General features: G+C 37.2%; 5 protein-coding genes across 11 annotated transcripts; 4 read left to right on the top strand and 1 right to left on the bottom strand.

Moving 5' to 3' along the window:
* Positions 302-2,759, bottom strand: LOC18775556 (protein FLC EXPRESSOR). Of its 5 annotated transcripts, none has more exons than XM_007207588.2 (4): positions 2,174-2,759; positions 1,819-1,991; positions 1,593-1,678; positions 302-868 (listed from the first exon to the last, which is right to left on the bottom strand). In XM_007207588.2, exons 1-4 carry the CDS (start codon positions 2,644-2,646, stop codon positions 776-778), a joined length of 825 nt encoding a protein of 274 aa, XP_007207650.1. In that variant the 5' UTR covers positions 2,647-2,759; the 3' UTR covers positions 302-775. The 5 variants fall into 5 exon arrangements, with proteins under 5 accessions (XP_007207650.1, XP_020422654.1, XP_020422653.1 ...); XM_020567065.1 differs by lacking the exon at positions 302-868 and adding an exon at positions 1,039-1,374 and having other exon boundaries at positions 2,174-2,745; XM_020567064.1 differs by lacking the exon at positions 302-868 and adding an exon at positions 1,039-1,365 and having other exon boundaries at positions 2,174-2,745.
* LOC18774539 lies at positions 2,789-9,096 on the top strand. Of its 3 annotated transcripts, XM_020567069.1 has the most exons (6): positions 2,789-2,875; positions 2,946-3,153; positions 3,342-3,485; positions 3,987-4,173; positions 5,884-5,936; positions 9,037-9,096. In XM_020567069.1, exons 1-6 carry the CDS (start codon positions 2,838-2,840, stop codon positions 9,094-9,096), a joined length of 690 nt encoding a protein of 229 aa, XP_020422658.1. In that variant the 5' UTR covers positions 2,789-2,837. The 3 variants fall into 3 exon arrangements, with proteins under 3 accessions (XP_020422658.1, XP_020422657.1, XP_020422655.1); XM_020567068.1 differs by lacking the exon at positions 9,037-9,096 and having other exon boundaries at positions 5,884-6,789; XM_020567066.1 differs by lacking the exons at positions 5,884-5,936; positions 9,037-9,096 and adding an exon at positions 5,091-5,465.
* LOC18773690 (LOB domain-containing protein 12) lies at positions 9,080-10,228 on the top strand. Its single transcript, XM_007205936.2, has 2 exons — positions 9,080-9,318; positions 9,555-10,228. Exons 1-2 carry the CDS (start codon positions 9,163-9,165, stop codon positions 9,927-9,929), a joined length of 531 nt encoding a protein of 176 aa, XP_007205998.1. The 5' UTR covers positions 9,080-9,162; the 3' UTR covers positions 9,930-10,228.
* On the top strand, positions 12,811-14,645 carry LOC18772930 (zinc finger protein CONSTANS-LIKE 7). The gene is made up of 3 exons (XM_007206327.2): positions 12,811-13,497; positions 13,982-14,131; positions 14,257-14,645. Exons 1-3 carry the CDS (start codon positions 12,952-12,954, stop codon positions 14,284-14,286), a joined length of 726 nt encoding a protein of 241 aa, XP_007206389.1. The 5' UTR covers positions 12,811-12,951; the 3' UTR covers positions 14,287-14,645.
* Positions 15,834-18,594, top strand: LOC18773304 (UDP-glycosyltransferase 87A1). Its single transcript, XM_007205096.2, has 2 exons — positions 15,834-16,493; positions 17,497-18,594. Exons 1-2 carry the CDS (start codon positions 15,986-15,988, stop codon positions 18,378-18,380), a joined length of 1,392 nt encoding a protein of 463 aa, XP_007205158.1. The 5' UTR covers positions 15,834-15,985; the 3' UTR covers positions 18,381-18,594.

The raw sequence follows: 18,615 nt of genomic DNA, 5'->3' as shown, positions 1-18,615 counted from the left end.
TTACCTTTATTACATTTGTATGTCACATTTTATGTGACAGATGAGGTATATAACTACATTAATTAAAAAGTGTCATTAAATCATTAAAAAAAATGTTAAATTAGTTTTAATTAGTGTGGTTGTACATAAGATGGTATGAGAATGTGATTACATAAAATAGTATAAGAATGTGATATAAAATAGTATAAGAATGTGATATACAAATGTGTAAGAGTAGCATTACTCGAGAAAAACAGTGTGTACTAAATTGATGGCTTTGTATTGACCGAAATTTTTTCAGATGGCCGTGTCAAGGTGATGAAGGGTGGTTCAATTGAAATTGATGACAAAATTTTAGATTTTAATATCAATAAATATTATAATACATAGACAAGTTATATCTTACGTCCTATGCGTCCTTGTCCCTTCATCCATAATCCATTTGCCTTTGCAGATTAAGCATTTTTCTTTTCTTTCTGGTTCTTACCAATTGCTTCCCTTGTTATATCCCCATGGTGATGACTGGTCACTTCACGAGAGAAAAGGAGCTAAAAATTTGATGTGAGAGGGTTGGAACTAGGTAGACTGAAAATAAAAAGCCAAAAAGCCCAAGAGGGAAGCAAGGGAAATGCAGCGCCACTAATTCAACTGCATATCAAATCTTGCTATTGCTCATGTAATTGCTGCCAAAACCTTTTGGGAAGTCGAGATAATTTACATTTCTGAACAACTATAATCATTGGCAAACCGAAGAGCAGAGTCTGATCTCTGGTCATCTAAACGCCTGCCAGAATTCTCATCCCATATCGTGCCTTGGTTGCATGCCATAAGAAGCATGTGGCATTGGTACAGAACCATACGGAGTGGCAGCATCAGCACCACCCTGGGCCTGAAAATGCAGAGGTCATATATGCATGTTCAAGGATCATTTGAACGAAAAAGGTTTAAAATAACGAATTTGAAGTTTGATAATAGGACTAGGGTTGTTTGGAAGAGTAGATACAATGTATTTAAATTAATTCAAAAAGTACATATAATGGAACATTTTAAGTATACAGGATCGTCACAATTCATATATTTCTTCCATTTCTTGCCATACTAATACAAATGTTTATGTTTCGCTATTCCATGTTCGTCCCATTGTTGTCAAGTCTGGGAGTAAAATGTCTAACAATGCCATAGAATTGCTGTTATCTTCCTACAGTTCACTAACTCTGAAGTGCAACAGATTGCCGCGAACAGAACTGGGTGAACACTTCAAGTTATAAAAAGAAAAGAAGAAAAAAAAAAAAAATTCCTTGTTAATATCTTCTGATTTCAGGATTCAACACAGCACAACTTCCTTCTCATTCTTCGAATTTCGAATTACTCTAAACCATCTAGCACCTATTTGGTCTCAAGAAAGAAATGACGGCTGAAGTCAGATACTTTCTGATCAAGATAGAACAGTTTTCATGCCAATCTTCATGTTATTATTTGTACTAACTCCATATTTTGTAGGTCTAACAATTCTTGCACATCTTTTCCAATGATTTTAATCTACTGAGTAGCAACAAACACAAGAGTGAGAGTGATATGAGGAAAGCATCAAGAAGCCAAGGGCATACACATACCTGATGCAGCATGCCATAGGGGTCAGGGTACGCGTTTCCTCCATATACCATTTCAGGGTCGCCATAGGTTGCAGGATATCCAGGACCTGCATAAACACAACCGAAAAGTCACTAAAACTCATACATTGTATTTGGGTTAGTGAGTTTAAAATAGGAAGTTTACATCAGAATTCGAAACCATAGCTCAATGGAAAGAAACAAGATGAAGGTGAAGGAATAAAATTACCTGGGTTTGCTGCTGCAGCAGCTGCTACTGCTGCCCTTGCTCTCTTCTCTGCATTGGCCAACTCCCCATGAAGTTTTTCAATCTCACGAGCCAAGGCAGCCATGGTTTTCTCCATTCCCCGCCGGTGCTCAAGGTTTTTAGCTCTGGTTTTCGTTTCATTCTCAATTGCAACCCTATGCATCACACAAAAAAAGATTGAATTTTTATGTGCACAATTTCATAAAATCAAATAACAAAGAATTCAAAATCACCTTCCTTTCTGTAATTAATACTTGTTGTTCCCTAATAGCAGGTAAATAACTAAATAAATAATTCATAATCTACACAAATTCTCTTCAAAGAAATTCAAAATTACCTTCCTTTCTTAATCTCCTGCTGGAAGGTCTCAATATCGGCTTTAATGTCTACCACTCGCTTCGACTCGGACCGAGTTTTCGCAACCTCTCCTTCAATCGATTGCAACTCGGCTACCAGCTCCTTGCGCACGGAGCCGAGCTCCTGAATATCGGCGCGGGTCCGAGCCAGCTCGGCGCCCATGGAGTCGATGGTGCGAACCTCGGCGTCCAGCTTCAACGACCTCTCGTAGACCTCGCGCACCTCGGCGTCCCTCTCGGCTTTGGCTTGACCGGCGACCACCGACAGGCGGCGGAGGTCGTGCTGAGCCGCTGCCAGGTCCTGCTTCAGCGCCACGTGGGTGGCTGCCAGCCGTTGATTGTCTACGAGGAGGGCCTGGATCTCACGGTGCTGGAGGCCGATACGGTCCTCCAGCGCCGTTGTGTTGGTCAGTACAGGAAGCCGGTGCAGCTGCCGAAGGTCTCGTCCCGCCATATCTCTCGATGTTAACGATTAATCGGCGGGACGGCGACTCTGTGACTGTTACAGAGAAACGAAGAGAGAGACTTTTGCTGCTTTTTGGTAGTGCTGGGCCTAAATGGGCTCATGAGATAGGTCCAATGAGGCCCGTGTCAGCTATAAATTCAACTCAAAAATGAAATTCAGAAAATCATTTTCCCGCCGAAATGTCAGAGATCTTTCACTCACTTGTCTTGAACAAAAGGTCTGTTCTTCTTCTCCAATCTTCTCTCTCTCTCTCTCTCTCTGGTGTTGAAAGGCTTGAGATTTTGCAGGTTCGACGATGCGACGCTGCGAGTATTGGAATCAGCGTTAGTTTCCAAGGACGTGAAGTCGTCGATAGAGGTCAGGTCCGGCTTGAGGCAGTTCCTGCGGTCCGAATCTCTCTCCGTTCTTCGAGAAATTTCCGAGAAAAGTGCCGGGGAGAAGCTTCTGGTTCTTGAATTTCTCGTTCGCTCCTTCGCACTTGTAGGCGATGTTGAGGCAAGTCATCTCTTTTGTTGATTATCAAGAACTTAAGTTCCCGGCGCAACTGCTTCTAATTTGAACTTTTTTGAATGTTGATTTGCTGAAATTGGTGATTTTTATGGACCTAATTAGCTAATAATTGTGATCGCCAGGTAAATGCTTATTGTAGTTAAGAAGTCTGTGAACCGGTTTTTTGTTTGCAGAGTTGCTTGGCTTTGAGGTATGAGGCTTTGCTTTTGCGGGACCTCAAGTCTGCGACTAATCCATGGCTGCAAGTTCCGTATACAGAATGGCTAAACTTTGCTCACCAGTCAAAAGATAGTGGTTTCTATTCTGTTGCAGGAAGGGTGAGTGTGATCGATCATCATCTTCATCACTATCATTATCAGTTTTCTTATTTCTTAACTTTTTCAGTTAAGAGAGGGCTTTTTGTGTGGAAAATTGTGTTCTGATTTTGAGATCATCATGATTGATTTAGTAGCCAAGTCTGTAATCAATTCCTCGATTGGGTTCGAGATAACAGTTAGAAATACAAGTCCATCTAGATTGCTTGATTTAGTATCTAAGATTTGTTATGATTTCTGTGGATTGCTACTCATATCTAGAATGTGCTGGTACAACAAATCATAGGTCCGCTGCTATATATAAAGCTTATTTTCTATTAGATGGAGATGGATCAGATATTCAAATCTATTGCATCTGTGTAACTGTTCATTTCACATGTAATTAACTGTGTGTTTTTTCTACTTATTTTCTCCATCTTCTTATTGTGGTATGAAGTCGTCTAGCTAGACATATAAGCCTTTGTGGTTTTGTATGTTCTGATATAAGCTTGTTTTTCTTCGTAGGCATGTGAAAATGCATTGGTTTGCTTTAAGAGGAAATGTGCTCAAGACCCAAAAACAGATGAAGTTTACGTTACAAAGAAATCTACTGAAGATGCAAAAGCAGATGGAGTATTAGAAAATGTGCAAGTTATTGAACAGATAAAGAGACTCAAGGATTGTGCCATGGCATCTGCTTCTTCCCACTCTGGTATGTATTATTAATTGTTTTAATTTTCTTTAATAGTAATGTTAAACCAGATTCAAAGTTTGTAACATATATGCCAGAGTATCTGTTGAAGTCAATTTGAGACAGTGAGTTAATAGTAATATCCACAATCTACTGTGGTTGGTTACCAAGCTTCCTACTTGCTTAGTTATTTGAGTTCATAATGCTAAATTGGCTGCCTTAACATGTTAAACTGCAGCTTAACCTATTTGTGATATGAGGCTACTTTTTTCAGACCATTATCCCCGATAAATAGGTAATAGGTTGTATTCTGCAGAAACAAACCTCTCGTTTTCATCATATAGTAGTAATGTAATGACATGGCAGTATCAGCTGCACCTCAACTACTATAGTAGTGTACTTACTCCTGTTTAAAATCAAATCATTGATCTTATGTGAATTCCATAATTTCCATATAAAATACTCCCCATGCTACTGCGTCACATCGAAGGGCATCAATTTATTATGACCTGTGTGGGAACCATACTACATCTAAATCAGAAAGCATACAAAAAATCGTCCAAAAAAAGGAAAAAGAAAGCATACAAAAACGAACATCAGTACAAAATTCTGAAAGATATGTGATAGACTTGTATCTGCTGTATAATAAGAAGTATAAATTTGGGTGAACTGACTGTCTATCTATACTCTGTAGGCACAGAGCTTGAGATATCTCATGAGCTTAGGCTTTAAGATTATGCTAGTAACTTTGAAGCTCAGTAGGAAAAGACAATATCGTAGTTCAATGACCACATGATGTAGTCCTCCTTGGTGATTTGTCTAGATGACTTTGTGACTCATCTTTGGTAGCTGAGATTTGTGTTAAGAAACTTATCAATGGCATTTGGGATTTGTTTGCTATAGTTTGATCATGGAAAATTCTGTTTGCTCATAACCAGTTCAGGCGCAGACAGCAGACTACTTGAAAAAGAGACTAAAAGAAAAGAGCATGGATTGTTCTTCAGTTTGCAAGGACACAAAACCTGTAGCTAGCACTTTGTTCAGAAACGGAATAAAAAAGCGTAATCTACGAAAATTGAATGAGAGTCGAAGCTTGTCCAGGATGACTGATGGATCATAGCCTAGTTTAATTTGAGGTCATTGCCAACATCTTTGTGCTTATGAAATTTTATTGATTGCATATTGGATGGGAACCCTGAAGTTCAATAGTCAGATGAAGACTATAATGAGATGTGCTTGTGTGCAACAAAGAAAAGCCAAGCCAGTTGTGTTGGGTTGTCAGTTTCCGACATATATATTGAAACGGTCAAGTTAAGATGGATGTTAAATCCCCTTGGTTGAGCCCATATTGTAGCTTTGTAGAACTTGACTAGAACAAGACTTTCATACATTTCAAACTTTGCTAGTCCAATTCCGCCTGTAGCCAAGTACTAAATTCGGTTCCTAATTCTTACTTACCCAATATGAAGGGGAAAACTTGCATGTTCCTATCTCCCTCATCACGTGACCAATATTCCTATCTTACAGATCACATGATGTGTGAGATAAGAACAGAGTAGGAACCCCTTGAAGGGGAGTTTTTGTCCATAGTAAGAAGATGAAGACCAAAGTTAAAGCTAAAGAATATCAAACCAAATGGGGGAAACATTTTTCTTTTCTCTTTTCAAGATCACATTCACATTGGTTTTCTCTAGCTTGGAGTTTTTATGCATCAGTCTGGTCCGGTCGCAGGTACCCAGATGGCATTCTCAAGCCGGCTCAATTTTAGGGCCAAAGGACAAAAGGTACTCCTACTTGTCTGTCCTTTTCCCTTTGTTTATTTATTTTCTATATTTTCTGTGCATCTGTATAGTTATTTTGGCCATGGTCTTTTGGGTACTAATTAGAAACTTGAAATGAACATATATGTAGCTAACGGCTAGCGTGGCCCAGCTTGTACTCACCGCTTTATTTATTTATTTGTCAAAGTTTGGAAGGGAAAGAAAGTAAATTCACACACATGGTTATTATGAGGGTTTGATCTTCAGAGAAGTACACACGGGTGTTATAGGGGCTTGAACTCAAAACTACTTAGAAACACACCAAAAATCCTGTGCCAATTCAACTAACATCCCAGTGGTATCTGCGGCTTTATTTTCACCCCAATATTTTCATTGTATTGAGTTGATCATAGTGGTAAACGGTCGCATTGGAAATCCAACACCACTCTTTCAAGCAATTGAATTTGAGGTCAGTAGTAGCCATTTGAACTCCCCCACTGTCGAGGCTGCCATTGTCAAAGATGGCTTCTTCTAATATCATCCACCATCTTATAGAAATTAGAATATTAGAAAGATTAGAAAACCATGCATATCTCAAGAATCGAATCTTCCATATCACCAAGCAAGTGCATTCAATGTTTGCATCGGAGGTTGCATGTTTTATTTTTCTCTAAGTTGGTGAAAGATGTCTGTTTTTCCTCTACTTTATTCATTAGCTTAAAATATACAAGTAAAACAAAAAAGTTTACATAGATCTCACCGTCTAGAGCGTAGAAGTTTTTCTTCTTCCTAGAGCTTAGGGGTTTGAAACTTCAAACTGAAAACTGAAACTTATATACAAATAATATAATATATAAAATACGCGTTTTCTGATAAGAAATTCAACAATATGGCCCCCATTTTAATGTTAAAATAATGTATGAGAGATAAGATGAGAGTCTAATTGAAAGCATAGACTTGGTTTTTAATTTATATATATATATATATATATATATATATATATATATATACACACATATGCTGCCATGACAACCAGGGGAAGAGAGCTGTTTTCCTCGGAACAAAAGATTAGAAGCTTGGAATCATGTGGAGAGCATTAAATGCAATAGAGTGAGAATTGGTCTTAGGGTTTCACAATTGCTATTGTTTTAGTTTCAATCTCTCTCGAAATGGGTTTCCTTTTAATAAATTCTTAAGCCTTTGCTTCATGTCGGATCTCATTAATTTCTTGGTGGGGGTAATATTATCATATATATATATATATATATGTGGTTATTGATATTAGTAATATAATGCATACATGTGATGATGATGAAGATTTGAAATCAAACAAAGTCTAGTACTCTGGTCACTGCTGTGACGTGTTAGTGGATGATTTTGCAGCCATGCACTTCTCTGCATATATCTGACCCTATGCTAAATCAAAGTACACAACTTGTCTTTTGAATCTTATTTGAGGAGATGGGAGTTTTGAATTCAAGCACTTAAGTTCTCTGCATATTTCTGACCTTTTCCTTTCTTATCATTTCACTAGTTTTTAGTTGATTAATCATAACACAACGTGTGCCCTAGGAAAAGCATGTTTATTATTATTATTATTATTATTGGTATGTATAGTCATGTTATTTTCAATACATGTCGTTTGGTCTCATGCTCGTGTACAGTGATGGAGTCAGAAATATTATCAAGAATGGTCAATTTTAAATAAAAAGGATGGGAGTCACTTGTTATAGATAAGAGATATTCGAAAAATAAAGAAAGAAAAGAATATAAAAAGCAAAACACACACATGTCACGCATATAGCAGCAAGTAAAGAAAAGGGAGAAGTGAGTAAATTCAAAATCAATTAAGCCAATTGGCGACACATAAGACAAACTCATCTAAAGATCAGGTGTCTCTTGTGGGCCTTAATTGGCTGCGCATGCTCATGTACATATACAAGTTAGAAGATAAACGAGTAAAATGTGTGACGAGTCATTTGTATTCAAATTATGAAACCACTAGCAACTTCGACCAAAAAAATGAAACCACTAGCAAAACTATGCAGAATTTGAGGATGCTAAACATTTTTTCTACGGAAAAAGACAATTTCATGTGTCTTTAACTTTATTGAAGATAAGTACTGTGTCCTAGGAACACTATCATCACTGTTGTGACAACTAGGTAACAATGCGTGTCAAAATTGATGTCTGATTTAAATGTCACTGAGATTCTTAAATAAAGCTAAGAAATTTTCTAGAAACGGTAGTTTTTTTTTTCCCGGCATGTAAAGAATATTTGTAGTTTGGTCAAGACTGAGGACGACATCGTCGACATGTATAGCTGCATGAAGAAAACAAGAAAAATAAAACCCACAATAATTGTTATATACATAATAAACTAAATAGAAATATATATTGAGGGAGGTGTTGGGGGCTGAGAGAGAGAGAGAGAGAGAGAAGTTAGAAATGTATGTTTCCATGTGAATGTCCGCCAACAAACATTCACGTTGAGGCCATCTCTCTTGGTGTGTTGGTCCCGGTTAGGGTTTCATGTTGTATTTACTATAAAACCCTAATAATTAACCAACCCTTTTTCTCTCCCCTAATCAATGGCTTTTAAATTATCTCCAATTTAATATTCGTCTTCCATAAAATTAATCACATTTTCATTGTTCCCCTTCTCTTACTCGTTTTTTGCTCAAACCCATACACAGTGCAGCACAAGCTAGAAAAAGAAGAGTCAAACCAGAACGTGAGAAGTACATAATTACAACTGCATGGCTTTTGCCAACCTATGTGCATGTACATGTACATATATAAATATAAATCATACCTTTCACGCGCCAAGGCGGTGGACAACTAGCAGAAGAATCTATTCCCCTGCATAAAATGCAAATAAAATGACCTAATTGCCCTTGCCAATCACATCTCAAAACCATGGCATTGTTTGCTAGAATTGTAATTTTCACACACGAAATTGCTAGTTTGTCTAGTTGGGAATATCCAGATTCCAGTGTTTTCAAGTCTATGCATTTGATTGCCGTTGTTTAAATGTGTTGATATTATTTTAATGATGAAGCATGTGGGAACCATTCTTACCCTAGGCGGCCAACCTTGAACTAATATAAATATGCAATTTCAGCTCTCTGGCTTGAACACTACCAAGCTCTTCCTTTTTGCTTTTGGTTTTCTCTACGAGTAGTACTTCTAGCTTTGCTTAATTACGTACAACTTCAGAGGGAAAAACTTTCTTTTTTGAGTGAAATTAATGGGGGGAACTTCTCCATGTGCTTCTTGCAAGTTGTTGAGGCGCCGCTGCGCCAAGGACTGCATCTTTGCCCCTTACTTCCCTTCTGATGACCCTCATAAGTTTGCCCTTGTTCACAAGGTCTTTGGTGCTAGCAATGTCAGCAAAATGTTGCAGGTTTCTTTTTTTCCCTCTCTCTAAACGTCTGATTAATTCTAAGAGAAACGCTATCTACACTTCTTTCATGCACTCCTGTGAAAGAGTACTACAAATAACATCGCCATATAATGACACTGTTATTTGCATTCATCCATAGGAGTGCATAAGCACAAGTGCAGAGTGTGAATAAAGTTCCTCTCAATAGATAATTATACATGTACTTGTGTGTTGACTTATTATTCTCTGATAACCAGGAGCTTCCGATTCATCAAAGGGGAGATGCTGTGAGCAGTTTGGTTTATGAAGCAAATGCAAGAGTGAGAGACCCGGTTTATGGCTGCGTAGGGGCAATATCTTTCCTGCAGAACCAAGTTTCTCAGCTACAAATGCAGCTTGCTGTGGCTCAGGCAGAGATACTCTGCATCCAGATGCAGCAGGAGCCTGTAGCCTTACCCAACCAGATAGATCATCAACATAATCATCATCATCAAGATCATGATCATGATCAGAAGTCCCTTCTTTTATCCAACAGTGACTTCAATAACATTCCACATCAATACTTCAGCAGCTTTGCTTCTTCTAGCAATGTAATCCAAGACCCTCTTAAAAGAGAGTCTCTCTGGACTTGATTTGCTTAATTAGCTATCATCATCATCATCATCATTAATCAAAGTACTGTCAATCCATCTTTCCAATACAATTTCCTTTATCTTTGTTTGATCATAATTATTTAGTCTATTTCTGTGTGATTCCCATGTGCACGTATGTGTGTGCGTGTGTGAGAGAGAGAGAGAGAAGAGAATGATATCTGGAATTCTGGGTCAACCCCTGCATGTGGGAGATGGAGTAAAGTAGGGGTTTAAAAAGGCTTCTTTTTCTTACCATAGACGTCAGCTTGTAAATCTATCCCAGTAGCCCTATTTGACTAGTATTTTGGTTTTTTCTTTTTTCCTTTTTGCGACAATCCCATTTTTGTAAGATGACTAATGTTTTATTAATAAATCTCAATTACAATGGAATTAAATAAAATGGTAAGTAACAAAAAACTTAACTAAGTAAGGAATTAAAATTCTAACTAAATAAGGACTCGCGAACAAAAGAAAGTTATATATGCATGTGAATTTCCTTGGAATCTAAGTGTCATATCTCAATATTCATATGAAAAATTTTTGGTGGCTAGATTTAAACTAGATTATTTCAATTAAAATAGTTATTTGGTGAATTTATAAATGTTGAGATTGCATGTATTAAATTAGACCATATATTATGTCGTACAAGTCCAATCTAAAAGAATACAATTCTAAGAAGTCACTTGAACTCAATTATAATTCAATGCAGGTCGAGCCACCAAATGATGTCTTTATTCCTAGAATAGTAGTGGACAAAATATATATGTATGTGTACATTCTAGGCCAAGCATATTTTTTATACCATATCTGACCAGACCGACCCACCAGGGTTCAGAATTTGCAGGGATTAGCCTTCGACAGTCTCACTTATCGATCCAGCCCAATGAAGGCACATGTCGTGCCACTTCCATTTAGGAACAAATGACAACCCTTTGAGCAACGTCAATAGTCCCATATCAAAGTAATAACCCAAGGTGCTTCACCTCTTTCCTCTATAAATAAGGCGCTCTTGCCTCAATGTACTGAGTAATAGTAACTTGACACTAGTACCCTTATTCTGTCTAATTACTTACTCACTTCATCCTTAAGCTAACTTTAGTATAGGAGAGCTTTCGACCAATACCACACCGATACCTAAAATCTTATCATTGCACTCTCTCTGTCTCTCTGCAGATCCATGTTGTACCTTTCGTAGGACTCACGCGACCAAAAGCAGACCCACCTTTAAGTTGTATTCATCTTCGGACATCAATACATATGTTTAAAGTACCCAAACTAATTAGAATTAATATTTGATGGCTCCTATTTTTCAACGTGTTGGTAGAGTATTGACTAAGCAATATTATCGTTGATAAGTGAGATACAACTCAACTTATCGTCCTATAAATTTGTGGTTTTGCGTTCCAAATCTCGGCTGATTAGAAAGTGCATGGCAACTCAACCCAGCAAGCATGTGTCGCTGGCGAAACCCCCTACAAAATTTAATACAAGCTTTTGTGTTCACACACCACATCACATCACATGATGAGGTCGCCCAATTAACTGTCAAGCCAACACGCTTTGGTATATATGGGCGGTGCATGCGTGTGGTCACATCACATATAAACACATGAAATTAATTGGGATCCTATTATAATTCTTTTGACTACACTACTCAAAGTCTAGGAGGAAGCCAGCTAAACACATTTTATTTAAGCTCCAAAAATGCTTTGTGTTAGCTGCTATAGGGATATGTCTAAATGCCCATAAACAGGAAGATCAATACAATATGAGATATAAACAAATATATGAGTTAAACTTCGTACCATATGTATTGGAGAGAAAATCTTCAGAATTATAGATCGACTGGATAGTTAGTTTTTCTTCATCGAACATTGACTTATCAAATGAAATATTGTCTTAAACGAAATGATTCTCATATCAAACTGTCTAGTAACAATTACATCAAAGAGAATATTATTGCAAAGCTATATATATGAACAATCCCGCTTACCTAAGGACCTCAATTTTAGGTTCTTCGGTGAGTGAGTTTGTATATCTGAAAGATAGGTTATATCATATATGGGCCTCAAACATTGACATATCTGACCAACTCCTATGGGCTCATTTGGTGTTTAGGATTGGATTGGATAAGTTACTAAATCTAAATCTAAGGTATGTTGAAGGAGGAAATGAATGTCGAGATGAATAACTTTCCAAGTTGGGAGATTAGGAGGGATTAATTATAAAGTGTTGCTATCCTATAATTTTGTGGGAATTAGATGAGATAAGTTTTCTTCATGAGTAATCCATTTTCTACCTTCAACTTGTTTTATAAAAAAAATCATTTCTTCCTTAAACATGCTTTAATAATATAAAGAGTATATCTAATCCAATTCAATACTAATTACCATACGATCCAATGTATATAAAATGCCCTAATATATTCTAGAAAAACTTACATGTTCTGCAGACTGCTAGTCTTCTGCACACAATGGGCCGCATGGGATAATATCTTGGTAACCAAGGAAGCCCCACAAACTGTCGAATACCAACGACCATTTTGGGTGGCGTTTTCCAATTATATACCTACACTACACACTACACGGGGCTTCTTTAATACTCTCTCTTTTTCTCGAAGCTACTATAACTGAGCACATACCTGGAACACATACAGAAACAAATTAGATCAAACCCTTTGAAATTGATAAAATATCTAATTTATTGCTTATCAACACTTTTTTGGTCACGTTCTTCTCGATGCAGCAATTCAAAAAGTCTGTCTTGTAATTGGTCCCCAACTCCCCTTTCCATGGAGTGAAAATGGATTGTGGTTGTAGGGCCCTTCTTACCCTTTTCAAGCTGTAGACTTTCAACTCATACTGAGGCCTTGAACCAGCCAATGGCTAGAAGATAAGGTGCCACGCAGGATAAAAACACCATACAAATTTCCCACTACATCTTCCATTCCCTTCCTCATATCATCATCTGTATATTCAAATTGTGTACAAAGAAAGAAAGAACAAGAGAGACCAAAGATAAGATGAGGTACCATTCTTTCTTATTAAGAAGCCCAAAGAAGGAAGAGCAACAGGTGCCAGACAGCATCAATAATTCTGGTGAAGAATCCTCTGACACTACCACTACCACTACTACTACCACCAAATTAGATGATGCTTTTATCACCAATGGAGATGATCATGTGGTTGATATCATGGATGACTGGGAGCGCATTATGGGCATTGAAGAAGAGGAAGATGGAAAATTACAGAGCGAAAACATGTACAGCGGTCACAAGCTTAATTGGGATTTTATGGATTGGGATGAGTTCCCTAAAGGAGAAGAAGGGGAGGAGATTGAGCAGAAAGTGTTTCAAACCGCAGATAGGTGCTTTTTTGAAGATGAAAGCTACTATGAAAGAAAGGTTGTAAAAAGTGAGAGTGTTGCGTTTTGGGATGAGGATGATGAGAAGAGGGTGCATTTGAATTTGAATTTGAATTATCAAGAGGTGTTGGATGCTTGGTCTGATCGTGGTCCTCTTTGGGCAGATGATTGTTCACGTTCTTCCATGGCTAGCAATGGCAATTATGTTAGTACTTGATTAACTTTATTTCATATCTTCCTTTACTTTTTTTTTTCTTTTTTTTTTAATACTTTGTTTCGTATATTTCATTTGGTGCCAATTTTGAAGAAATAGGATGTCATTAATATACATAGCATGCATTTTTACTGCCATGTTTATTCCTCATTTCAAAAGAAAAACACTATTCGCACTCATGTTGTATTCTCAAGCTTCTTTTATGAGAAAGTACGAATAACTTTCATATACTCTGAATAGGAGCACATGACGCTCGAGATGCGAAAAAACACTTTTAAATAGTGTACTTTATAGTACTGTTCCAATCCAAACATGAAAATTTTACATTTTTATTTATTAATTTTTGTCCATGATGACATTATCAAATTGGATTTAGTAGTAAAACTGCATGCAAATTGTAAATTGAGTGTCATGTGCATATATGAGGAGGCTCCTCTTAGGTATAGAATGTTGTGTCTAATTATCCTTTACTTAGATGGGAGAAGTGCCAATAATGGAAGAAGATAGAACAAGAAGGGAGGCAAGCGTTCTAAGGTACAGAGAGAAGCGCCAGTCTAGACTTTTCTCCAAGAAGATAAGGTACCAAGTCCGCAAACTCAACGCAGATAAAAGACCTAGACTCAAGGTTTTTGTCTTCTCCCTACCTCTCTCTCTCTCTCTCTCTCTCTCTCTCTATCTCTCTCTCTGCCAAAATTGATATATTTTGAAATTATTGTTTGTTTGATAATACCTTATTTTCTGGTGTTGCAGGGTCGATTTGTGAAGAGGTGTGATTCGTGACGCGATGACTAAAAAGATAGCTCGAAAGATCTCAACAAATATCTCACTCCAATATCCATGGACTTTTTGCTTGCATGTGTTTGGGTTTGTCGCATGAAAATATCTCTAATTTAACTAAAAAGTAATTGAAAATATCTATTTTTTTAGGAGGACCAGTTTTGGTTAACTCCAAAACATTCTCTGTTTCTGGGGCCTACTTATCACCAAAATTGAAATGATATGTGGTAAGGCCCATCTCGTAGAAAATGCCTATCTCCTTTTCCATACTTGATAGTCTTGTAATTATAGTGATGGGAATTGGACTGCAGCATCGCCAAGCTCAACTCAACTTTACTTTAGTAAGGATGTATTTATAAGGATACCGCTTGCCTCTCTTTTTTTGGTTTTTTGTAAGGAGATATTTTTCTTTTTCGTGAATCATAGTTTGATATATGAATGTACGAACTCCTATTTACATAATAAGAATAGAAGTATTATCCTATTTATAATAGACATTATAGGATAAATTGATCATAGAGAAAAGTCAAGTGACATGAGTATATCCAAATGTTTTCAAACTTTTCAATAGAATGGTATGGAATTCTTTTTTTTCTTTCTTGTTCAACAATTATCGTCAATAAAATTTAAATTTAGAATACCTTCTAATACAAGGTGAAAATTAAGTGTCATTAGACTAAATTATGGAAATGGATTATTAATAATCTCGTGGAATGGATGCCAATCATTCATTAATCCATGTGCTAGTTGTTGCAATCAAATATTCCACTTTAATTAATTTAATACGAATTTGAAGTCTTGCAATGATTCATCAAGATATGTGTATACTATTTGTGGTCCCTAGAGCAAATTTTGAAAGCGTTAAAGCTTTTCATTGAGAAATATGTGCATTATTATATATGTTAGGTAGAGCTTCATATCTTAAGGAATTTCATAAGATACGTAGGGTACTTAAATATACTGTTCATTTCCCACACACACAAAAAACAACTAATATATTGTTGCTTACAATGTTTGCTTCTTTTGATCAAACAATATATATGTGCCCATGAAAAATGATATGCATATTCATTCTCTTTTTTGTTTTTTTCTTTTCATCTGAAATTATCCGTATGTTATACGCGATCAATTTTATCTAACAAAAGTCCAACATATGCCAGAAATTAGATGTCACTAGACTAGACCTTTTTATCATATTGTAGTATAGTCTTAGGTATAAAAATTGTTAAGATTATGATTTAAATATAAAAAAAATAATTGAATGAGTCCCATACGAAAGAAATTTTGGACAAACCAATTCCTACGTTACTTCAGTGATGGTCAATAGATATTTTTCGAGTTACCTTTTCTTTTGGGCTTTCTAATTCTATGTGGTCCTCCTAGTGAAGGAAAGGAAAAGAATGGGACAAATCACAGTCGACCATGGTTCTCCCGTATGGTCTTTAAATATTTTGTTTTGTAGGGCCCATACTAATTTCACTGTCACTAACCGTGCAGTAAAAAAAATTATTTAGTAAATTTAGAAGCGGGCTTCTACTTTTCATGACTCGGCCCACTTTTTAAATTCGGTCCATGCAAAACGCATACAAACTGGAAATCGGAAACTTGTTTTGTCGTTTTCTTGCCGCTCTTCTTTTTATCTTCATGCTCTTTGAGCTTTGGACTCTCCACCTCCTTCCAACGTCTCCCCAATACCAAACCAATGAGCCTCCCAAATACCTCACCAATCACCACAAGCCATGTGGTGGCGCTGCCGTTCCCCGGCCGCGGCCACATCAACCCCATGATGTGCCTCTGCAACTCCCTCGCTTCGTTAAACCCGGCCGCCGACAACACAGACATCATCGTTACCGTTATCGTGACGGAGGAGTGGCTCGGCTTCCTCGGCTCGGAGCCGAAGCCCGACAACGTGAGCTTCGCTACTATTCCCAACGTCATACCCTCCGAGATCGGCCGCGGGGATGACTCTCCTGGATTCTATGAGACCGTTTTGAGAAAAATAAAAACCCCGGTCGAAGACCTCCTCGACAGACTGGAGCCGCCGGTCACCGCCTTGATCGCCGACACGTACTTGGTCTGGTCCGTCGAGATCGGGAATGTGAGGAATATTCCGGTAGCTTCTCTATGGACCATGTCCGCTTCTGTCTACTCCGTCTTCCATTTCTTCGATCTCCTCGTCCAACACAGTCATTTTCCCGTTAATTTGGAAGGTACACAACGAACTCAATAACTTAATATACTTCTCTTGGTTTGACTTTAATTCTAGTAATTATAATTGTTTCGAAATATGATCCTTATAATTTACTAAGTAACGTATTGGACTTTTTAGAGGTATCATGTGCTAATTTCTTCAAAAATATTGACAGAATTAAGTCATTCTACAAAATAATAACAACTGATATTACAGAAAATAAAATGGAATTTCGTCCAAAACTATATGAATCAAAATCAAAATTTGTTTCAGAAATCTGTTATTGACACTACCACTGGCGGAACCACTACGAAGGCCCTATCAGAGTTTTAAAAAGTCCAATTCTTTATGAATTTAGTTGCATGACAACAATAAAAATGCACATTAAAATAGCTACTTTTTCAATTTTATTGTTGAATATATTTTCATTTTGATAATGTGTGGTTTTTGGTTACATTTAATATGTATTTGTTTTATGCTAAAGTTTATTGGAAATTGTAAGGGATTTGTAGTTCAAATAGTTAAGATCATTTACCATTGTCCTAGGTTCGATTCCCCCTTGAAAAATATATTGGGAATTAGTTAATAGAACTATGAACTAACGTGATTTATATGATTTAATGTATACTAATTTATTTCTAAAATAACAATAGAAACTGTAAGTACATAAAAAAATATATATATAAAAAAAAGATCACAGATTTTTAGCTAATAACTTTAGCTAGTCTACATGTTGAAAAATTTAATGAGACTTTGGAAAATGCCAAAAGAGAGAGAAATTTTTTATAAAAAGTCAAAATGGACAAAATTGCCCTTATTTATTTTTGGATTTCCTAATGAATCTTTTATATTTGCATGTTTTTGGTTTGAAAGTTGATAGATTTTTCTGTTTTTTTTTAAATTCTTTTTTTGACTTTTTCCAAAAAAATTTTTTTTTATATTAAAATCTAAATTTACTAAAAATGTATAGTTCCGCCCTTGGACACTACAAACAAATACCAACATGTGTGTTTTCTTTATAGAACGAGGAGAAGAGCATGTGGACTACATTCCGGGACTTCCTTCCACATGTGTGGCGGACCTTTCCACGTGTTTCTACGGGAAAGGGCTTAATGTATTGGATCGAGCACTAGAATCCGTTGCATCATTGTCCAAAGCCCAATGGCTTTTGTTGCCTTCGGTGTACAAGCTTGAAGCCCAAGTGATCGACGCTCTGAGGGCGAACACATCGATCCCTGTTTATCACATTGGGCCCACCATACCCCATTCCAAATTGGAGACCGAATCAAGGCCCAGTGAGGCCCACTATTTTGATTGGCTAGACAAACAGCCTAGTGGGTCAGTTTTGTACATGTCGCAAGGGAGCTTGCATTCAGCTCCCAAAGCCCAAATGGATGAAATTGCTGATGGGTTGAGGGAGAGTAGGGTTCGATTCTTCTGGGTGGCGCGTGAAGCAGCTTCGGAGTTGAAAGAGAGGTGTGGGGAGATGGGGATTGTGGTGGCCTGGTGTGACCAATTGAGGGTGTTATGTCATGATTCTATTGGTGGGTTTTGGTCCCACTGCGGTTGGAATTCGACCTCAGAAGCTGTTTTTGCTGGTCTTCCAATGCTGACTTTTCCTATATATTGGGACCAGGTCCCCAATAGCAAGATGATTGTGGAGGATTGGAAGATTGGATGGAGGGTGAAGAAGAAGGGGGTGGGAGAAGAAGAAAGTTTGGTGGGTAGAGAAGAAATTGCAGGGATTGTGAGGAGGTTTATGGATTTGGAAAGTGAGGAGGGTAAGGAAATGAGGAGCAAAGCAAGGGAGCTTAGGGACATTTATCGGCAAGCAATTCGAAAGGGTGGCTCGACTCATGCCGATCTTGAAGCATTTGTAAGTGACATATGCAAGCAAGATTTCTAATGACAATTTGGTTTAATAAAAGATGACAATTGCTGTTTTGAATTGGTTTCATGCCCTACCACAATTATGCATGGAGTTTGACAAACTATGATGTAGGATTTACCATGTGGTTTTATTGATCCACTAACACATGTATTTTGCAACCAAAGACTTTGTCCTTAACATGTTTACTCATTACGTTACTGCGCATGTACCAAATTGATTTTTATGTCCACTAACACATGTATTCTTCTAG

This window comes from Prunus persica, chromosome G6 (genome assembly GCF_000346465.2).
Source record: "Prunus persica cultivar Lovell chromosome G6, Prunus_persica_NCBIv2, whole genome shotgun sequence".
NCBI lineage: Eukaryota > Viridiplantae > Streptophyta > Magnoliopsida > Rosales > Rosaceae > Prunus > Prunus persica.
This window is presented reverse-complemented; position numbering and strand designations above follow the sequence as displayed.

What these genes read in the sequence shown, in the direction of transcription:
- LOC18774539 (XM_020567066.1), top strand. Translation starts at nt 2,838, where the DNA reads ATGTCAGAGATCTTTCACTCACTTGTCTTGAACAAAAG. An exon ending in TCACTTGTCTTGAACAAAAG is followed by an intron (nt 2,876 to 2,945) that starts GTCTGTTCTTCT and finishes GAGATTTTGCAG; the next exon opens with GTTCGACGATGCGACGCTGC. An exon ending in TCTATTCTGTTGCAGGAAGG is followed by an intron (nt 3,486 to 3,986) that starts GTGAGTGTGATC and finishes TTTTCTTCGTAG; the next exon opens with GCATGTGAAAATGCATTGGT.
- LOC18773690 (XM_007205936.2), top strand. Translation starts at nt 9,163, where the DNA reads ATGGGGGGAACTTCTCCATGTGCTTCTTGCAAGTTGTTGAGGCGCCGC. An exon ending in ATGTCAGCAAAATGTTGCAG is followed by an intron (nt 9,319 to 9,554) that starts GTTTCTTTTTTT and finishes TCTGATAACCAG; the next exon opens with GAGCTTCCGATTCATCAAAG.
- LOC18775556 (XM_020567061.1), bottom strand. Translation starts at nt 2,646, where the DNA reads ATGGCGGGACGAGACCTTCGGCAGCTGCACCGGCTTCCTGTACTGACC. An exon ending in CAGGAGATTAAGAAAGGAAG is followed by an intron (nt 1,992 to 2,173) that starts GTAATTTTGAAT and finishes TGTGATGCATAG; the next exon opens with GGTTGCAATTGAGAATGAAA. An exon ending in TGCTGCAGCAGCAAACCCAG is followed by an intron (nt 1,679 to 1,818) that starts GTAATTTTATTC and finishes GTGTTTATGCAG; the next exon opens with GTCCTGGATATCCTGCAACC.
- LOC18773304 (XM_007205096.2), top strand. Translation starts at nt 15,986, where the DNA reads ATGAGCCTCCCAAATACCTCACCAATCACCACAAGCCATGTGGTGGCG. An exon ending in TTTTCCCGTTAATTTGGAAG is followed by an intron (nt 16,494 to 17,496) that starts GTACACAACGAA and finishes TTTTCTTTATAG; the next exon opens with AACGAGGAGAAGAGCATGTG.
- LOC18772930 (XM_007206327.2), top strand. Translation starts at nt 12,952, where the DNA reads ATGAGGTACCATTCTTTCTTATTAAGAAGCCCAAAGAAGGAAGAGCAA. An exon ending in TGGCTAGCAATGGCAATTAT is followed by an intron (nt 13,498 to 13,981) that starts GTTAGTACTTGA and finishes TCCTTTACTTAG; the next exon opens with ATGGGAGAAGTGCCAATAAT. An exon ending in ATAAAAGACCTAGACTCAAG is followed by an intron (nt 14,132 to 14,256) that starts GTTTTTGTCTTC and finishes CTGGTGTTGCAG; the next exon opens with GGTCGATTTGTGAAGAGGTG.